Source organism: Protobothrops mucrosquamatus, unplaced genomic scaffold, assembly GCF_001527695.2.
Source record: "Protobothrops mucrosquamatus isolate PMUCROS unplaced genomic scaffold, P.Mucros_1.0 scaffold1784, whole genome shotgun sequence".
In the NCBI taxonomy this organism is placed as follows: domain Eukaryota; kingdom Metazoa; phylum Chordata; class Lepidosauria; order Squamata; family Viperidae; genus Protobothrops; species Protobothrops mucrosquamatus.
In genome coordinates this window covers 180,347-187,399 of record NW_015387922.1, presented here as the reverse complement: position 1 = coordinate 187,399, position 7,053 = coordinate 180,347, and the positions used below count along the sequence as shown (strand labels likewise).

The following is a 7,053-nucleotide window of genomic DNA, read 5'->3' as shown; positions in this document are numbered from 1 at the left end:
GGAGATAGTCAGGATGAAAAACTCCCTGCCTTGCAGAGCTTTAGGGTGAATACCGCAAAACTGACTTCACAGGGTTTTCTCTTGCTTCGCAGCTGAGCAGGAAACCAATCAGCTCAGCTACAAAAGAGATTACTTGTGAAAATGCAGGAACTTGTTGCAAATGTCCCTTTAATGTGGTTGAAAATAATTCAGCCAGTTTTGCTATCACAGAGTATTTGTACTTCAATGAATTGAATGTGTATGGGATAAAGCCTGTTAAATGTTCATGTAGGGCAGATATGTCAAACTCACGACATCACATAACCTCGTGCGATGTATTGGAGCTTTCCCCCCATTGCCGGCAATGGGGTGGGCACGGTTTCCTCGTGATGCGTCCGGCCCGCGGGCTAGCAGTTTGACACCCCTGATGTAGTGTGATTAGAGGAATTTTGCAACAGAGGCTGAAATGCATTAGAAATCAATTGCAAAACAGTGAATATCACAAGCTGTGGCTGACCTTTTAATGTTACCCAGTACTGTTTCCATTTCTTCCGGGTTATTAGCTCAAGTTTTTTCTCTTTCTGTAGGGTCACAAGAGGTCTGAAGAAAAGCCATCCGGCTTTACGAATGACTCCTTGTTCCTTCTCATACAGCAGGTCCAAGTGCTCCAAGGAGCTGAGTGACTCACGGCTTGAGTCCTCGGTTTCCATAGAAGAGTCAGTGTTCTCAATGTTGGTTCTGCTCAGATCAAGCTCTCGCATGAAATTTTCATAAATATTTTGCCTTAAGATGTCACTGCTGATTGCATTAGCTGATTCACTTCTTTGGGGCAAAATCTGGCCAGAGCTCGGGGACCACAGAGAAGCAGAGAAATAGGAAGGAGCAAAAAGGTCCGTAGAAAGGCTTTCATATCCAGTATCAAAATACTCATTTGAATCTTTGCATCTTGGCTCCTGTAAAAGTACAAAAGAGGCACAATTAACTGGCACACAGTGATCAAGTAGCATTGCTTTGTTTCATGCCAGTGCATATGTATCTGCTACTAATAAGCTCATTCATAAAACTTTGTTGCAGTCGTTGGAATTATGGTGCCTTATGCATATTAAACACTGTAGTAAAGTTAATACATCAGAAAGAAGGGTGTTATTGTTCCAGGAATATCAGAGCTCACTGATTCAAATGGCTTTTAGGTGATCTCTTAATACAGTCATGAGGCCTGCTATGAGGCCTGCTGCCAAAAGTAGAATCAGACACCATCCTAAGGATTAGATGTTTATTTACTTTTCTTTGCACTGAGAAATAGTCAGATTTTATTTTGGATTATTTTGAATTAGGGTATTTTTATTGCTAATGTTATCACGAGTCTTGGATCAGCTTAAGAACATATTTACAGGTAAGATTATTGTATCTATACTGTTTCCCAGTTATCTAGAATCATAGAGGTGTAGGGACTTTGGAGTCTTCTAATCCAACTCCCTGCTCAAAGCAGGAGCCTTATACTATCCCAGCTGTCCAGTCTATTCTTGAAAACATCCAGTGATGGAGCATCCACAACCCCAGCTCTCACTGTCAAAACATTTCTCCTTGCTTCTAACCTGGATCTCCACCCTTTACTTCCAATCCTGCCCTCTGCTGCCCTAGAGAATAAGACAACCCCCTTTTTGGGGGACAGCCCCTCAACTACTAGAAGACAACTTTCATGTTCCCCCAATCCTTCTCTTTTGATAGACCTACCTAAATCCCTCAACTGCTTGTCATACAATTTAGCTTCCAGACTCTTATCATCTTTTTTGCTTTTCTCTGCACACTTTCCAGGATCTCAGTCTCTTTTTTTATATCACAAAACTGGATTCAGTATTCTAAGTGTGATCTCACCAGTGCGTAAAGCGGTAATATTCCAATTAATATTATATCACTCATAACTTACTCTTTCTGTGGAGTACACAAGACCACTTTTTATATGATTCCAAGGAGAGGGGGGTCTCTCCTCCAGGAACTAAATTAAATCATATTCATTTAGTTTTAATAGTAAGATAAAATACACCAACTTTCTTTTCTGTGCCAGTTTTACATATTATTACAAGGTCTATAGCCTGGGGCAACCCAAATTTCCAAGACCACAGATAGCTCCAAACCACTTTTTTTATATAGCTGACCACGTTTTCCTTGATCACGATTATCAAAAATCAGTGAGATAATATCTTGCCATTTTGATATAGGAAATACATGAAAACATGTAAATGCAGCCGTATTGCCAAGCACCTGAAGTTTGGTCACATAACCACAAAGGGGAGGGGTGACTATCAGAACTCTGAATCTGGATTGTATAGCTCCAAGATAGGTCTATTTTAATTTTGAAAGACAACTAAGTAAGCAATCATAAATTGAGAACTATCTGTAAGCCATACCTCTAACATCACTATTAAGCTTTTTCCTACTGGAACGTATCTATGCAGCCCTAATGATGCTGGAATTTATTCTCCTAGTCTTGTATTTTATGCTGCTTTGCTTTCTTTTCCCCTAAAGTTTCTGGAGAGTCTAGGACAGTGATGGCGAACCTTTTAGAGACCGAGTGCCCAAATTGTAACCCAAAATCCACTTATGTATCGTCAGGTGCTGGGTGGGCGTGGTCCATTGGGTGGGTATGGTCCATTGGGTGGGTGTGGCCCATTGGGTGGGCGTGGATGCAGTGGTAACGGCAGACTGGGTGGGAGTAAAATGTTCAATCAATTCCAACTTTGCGAGATCTTTTTTTTTTCCCCGCAAGAACTTGAAATTGATTGATTGAACCTTTTTTTTTTTTGCACACGACAGCGGAGGCCTAAAGCAAAAAGGTTTCATAAAACCCAGCTGAAGGCCTAGGATTGGGGCGATGGCACGCGTGCCCACAGAGAGGGCTCTGTGTGCCACCTGTGGCATGCGTGCCATAAGTTCGCCACCACGGGTCTAGGAACATATAAAGAAAAAGCAAACATATACAATACTTCCTGAAGCCCTGTGTAAAGCCTCAAACACTCCTGAGTTTAGTTCTGCGGCTCCATACATGCACCTCAGGCATCCATTTCAATACCAAAACGAACCCCCACAAATAAGCACAACTCCTTCCAAGTTTATTTCACCTCCCTTGCTTGCAGCACCTTCCTTCACAAACTCTTCTATTTTTTAAGATTAGCCATGATGGGAGACCAAAAGCACTCATGAGGGAAAGCAATGAACAGGGATTGGTTTGTGCAATTCTTCCATTACAACAGAGGTATCTAATGGTTTCTAGCCTCAGAACCTTTGAGGAACATGCCAGTCCAAATGAGCCAGGAAAAAAAAAGTGAGCAAGCCAACATGAAACATGTATTTAAATTGAATTTTAATTAAGCAAGTTACATACAGTTAATTTAATTCCTAGCTAGGCATTTTATAATTTTTTACTTTAAACATCCAAATCTTGAAGGGCCACATGTAATCCTGTTATCCCAGGAAATGCTGGATTCATTTTGCCTGGCGTACAAAGCCAATCAAACACGCAACATGAGAAAACTCTTTAATTGCTTGATTCTGTACAGAATAAAAAACAAATTGCTTTCTCTTTAATTCTGCACCCCGTTCCTACTATTCCATCAGTCCCATTATATCAATTTTAACATTCATGGATTGTGGTGTGAAAACATCGTATGACAGGGAGTAAAGCCAAGGAAATGGGTAATAACTGAGTAAATAATATATGGGATAATACAGAGGGCATCAAAAAAAGGCATGCCTTGAAGCAACAACTAAAAGCAGACAAAATGGTACAGCCAACACCAGTTGCATCAGAAAGCTGATTTAATAAGGAAGACAAGAATAGGACCAACACAAATGTGATTGGGCAATATCCTTTCTTTAGCTTTCCGAAGCTATTGCACCAAATCTTAAAGCTGGTCTATCTATAAAACATAGGCTGACCATTGGTTTTTTAATAGCCAACAATTCATAGCTACTATTTGCTTGCTAAGGGATACGCCTCACTTGCCAGAATGAAATTCTTGAACTGTCACTTTGGAAAGGTGCCTAATGTTATCATACTAGAAGACCGTGTATTAGTTTTAATATTATATAAACATTTTACCCAGGATTTCTAAGGCATGCTTCTTTCACAAATACTATTAGAAAACTGAGTTTGCTGCTTTAAGCAAGTACTATTTTCCATTAGAGCAAAATTATAGGTTACCCATTTACACTAACAATGATTACTTTTTTTAAACACACACACACACAAACACACACACACACATACATATAGAGGTATATATATATATATATATACCTCTAGAGCATTAACTATTTAGAATTGAATGCTTTACATGTGATTTTAATTTTTGCATGTGGTTTTAATTTTAAACTGGCAGACTTCATTTCCTGGATCTTGTGTCAGTTTATACAGAACTCCTTGCAAGGTTGCAGTTTAAAAGCAAATGATAATATAACCCAATTATTATTCTTAACTCCCATTGTGAAGATTTCCCTAAACAGATAGCTCTGGACTGAGATTTCAGTAGAGCTTGAGCAGAGCGTGCCTGCCTGACACTGCTATAGAAAAGCTTAAAATAACATATCTTTATTGACAAAACATTTAATAAGTGAAAAATACTTAATTCACTAAGTATATAAACATTTAACATTATACAGCTACATCAGAAGAATCTCACAGTCGTTTACCGTATATAAACAGCAGAAGATGAAAAATCATTTTTTAAAAAATGTTTGTTTAGTGCACATTCATGAACATACAACCATTTGCTGGGGCAAGAAATCTCTTACTTACCTATCTGCTGGCTTTGGACCTACAACTTCCTGCAAACTTCCCATAAGCAAAGTAAATGAGAGCCAGTTTGGTCTAGTGCAGACATGTCAAACTCGTGACGTCACATGATGTCACGCAATGTATCGGAACTGTTTTGCCATTGCCGGCAATGGGGTGGGCACGATTTCCGCGTGATGTGTCCGGTCCTCAAGCTGGCAGTTTGACACCCCTGGTCTAGTGGCTGAGGCACCAGGTTAGAAAGCAGGTAATCGCCTTAGCCATGAGACCAGGCTGGATGACCTTGCCACTTTGAGTTATTTGTAAAAATAATAAAGGTAGGATACAATTAAATAAATAAATGGGGAAGCTGGTAGGAATTCTGGGGAGGAGAAGAGAGGGGGAAAGGAAGAAAATGACAAAATGACAGGAAGGAGGAGAGAAGGAAAGAAGTGGGGAGGAGGGAAGAAGATTTCTGATGCTCCCTGCCAACTTCCCACAAGAAAACTCAATAAGGAAGCCAGCAGGGAAGTCGGAAATCACTCCCGTTGCTTTTTTTTTTTTTTGCAGTGGTCATTCCATGGTCATTCTGTTTCCCTGTTTATGTAAGGAAATAGCTCTGAAACAATGACCCAATAGAAAAGAGTTGTCTAGTTTGATTTCAGACTCTAAGTCAGGCATGCCAACCTCACGACGTCACATGACATCGCACAACATATCGGGCCGGTTTTGCCATTGCACACGTCTGGCCCGCAGGCCGGCAGTTTGACACCCCTGCTCTAAGTTAAGCATATACCCTACAATGAAGAAACTAGAATTCATACTTCAGGTTAACTTTTTAAACCTGAAATACCACATACCTGTAGCTTCCTTTTCTTCCTTGACAGGCTTCCTGTCCAGTCACTGATCCGACGCATTCGGCTTTTTAAAGTTTCCTTCTTAGCTGCATCCTCATTAAGGCTCGTAGATTTTCTACAAGGCAGAGTGAAGGAAGAGTATTGTGGAGATCCTCTGAGCTCCACCTTAGAAGGAACATCTATGGCAGAGGTAAATGAAACCCGGTTGCTTAAACTAGCATGTGTATTGATGTAATCTGCAGAAAATCCGATATTAGAGGCTTGCAAACTTCTTAGATTTGAATCCCCATATAAATCACGGAGGGAAGAAAGAGATGAACTTTGATTCAATGATTTTTTGCAGTCATTCTGGGAGAAATCAACATGGATTCTTGCATCTGGAATGCTTCTGGATATGTATGACACCTCTAGTTCATTTATACCTCCATTATTGCCCCATGGAGCGTCATACCATGACGACTCTGAACTAATGGAGCTTCCTTTACTGGATCTAAGTCTTGAATCAGTAGCTGACAGACGATGGCTTTCAGCACAGTCTGTACTAGAGGATTCCTTTCCTTCAAGCATGTTGTTCTTTTCAGATTCTGAAGTAGGAAAGTACCTTAACAGTTGGACTGGATTACCGGGTTCATCTCTAGAAATGCTACTATTACTGCTAATGTTCTGAAATTCAACTCTCAAGCACCCATCAAGCTTCCCTAATGTCTTGATGAGAACCTTTGGACTCATTCTGTCATCGGGTGATGAAATTTCTTTTTCTCCATAGCAATTTAAGAAATGTCCATTATATTCCTTGGAAGGAACGTAGTTGTTGGTAGTTTCAAAGCCAATGTAGTGAAAACCATTCTCGGGCAGAAATGCATTATTAGTCCCCTGACCATAGTTCCCTGATGTATGCGTCCTATGCTTTGCATGGCTATTACTCTTAGATACTTTTACTACTGTATCGCTGAGTCTTGAGGAATAAGGCTGATTACTCTTAAAATGAGAAAGGCAGCTTCTAGCAAATGATCGAGATCTGTAGCTTGCATTACTGGAACTGTGGTTCCATCCACGTATGGAGCAGGATTTTTCATCTTTAGAATGGATGCCACGAATTTTCAGAGAGCAGGGTTTCTGCTTGGTAGCAGGTGTAGATACAGTATGACTTTTGGTTCCCTGAAGACTGTATTGGCTTTCTGAATTTCCCATTTTTACTAAAAGGAAATACAAATAGTTTTGGTTATTAAAACAGTTACTCCCAAGAAGAATTTAATCCTTACTTGTGAACTCCTAAAAAGATCTACAAACAATGAAAGACCACTTCCTTGAATTGCTTCTAGTTGATACTATATGTTCACTAGGAAGAATATCTTAAAAGTAGCATAAAGTTGATATGGGGGTTATTCGTGGGTAATTTTTCAGAAAGGAACAAGCAATAGTAATATGTGAAAAGGGGTCCGCCTT

At 39.9% G+C, this 7,053-nt stretch overlaps 1 protein-coding gene across 1 annotated transcript in view; it reads right to left on the bottom strand.

The window, feature by feature from the left end:
- The window catches only part of TIAM2 (T cell lymphoma invasion and metastasis 2), a 76,149-nt gene extending 69,330 nt beyond the window's left edge, over positions 1 to 6,819 (bottom strand). The window contains exons 1-2 of the mRNA XM_029285509.1: positions 5,611 to 6,819; positions 497 to 932 (exon numbers count right to left, since the gene is read on the bottom strand). Coding sequence (XP_029141342.1) covers positions 497 to 932; positions 5,611 to 6,798 — 1,624 coding nt within the window. The 5' untranslated portion in view covers positions 6,799 to 6,819. The remainder of the gene's footprint in view (positions 1 to 496; positions 933 to 5,610) is intronic.
- Between the last annotated feature and the right edge of the window lie 234 nt (positions 6,820 to 7,053).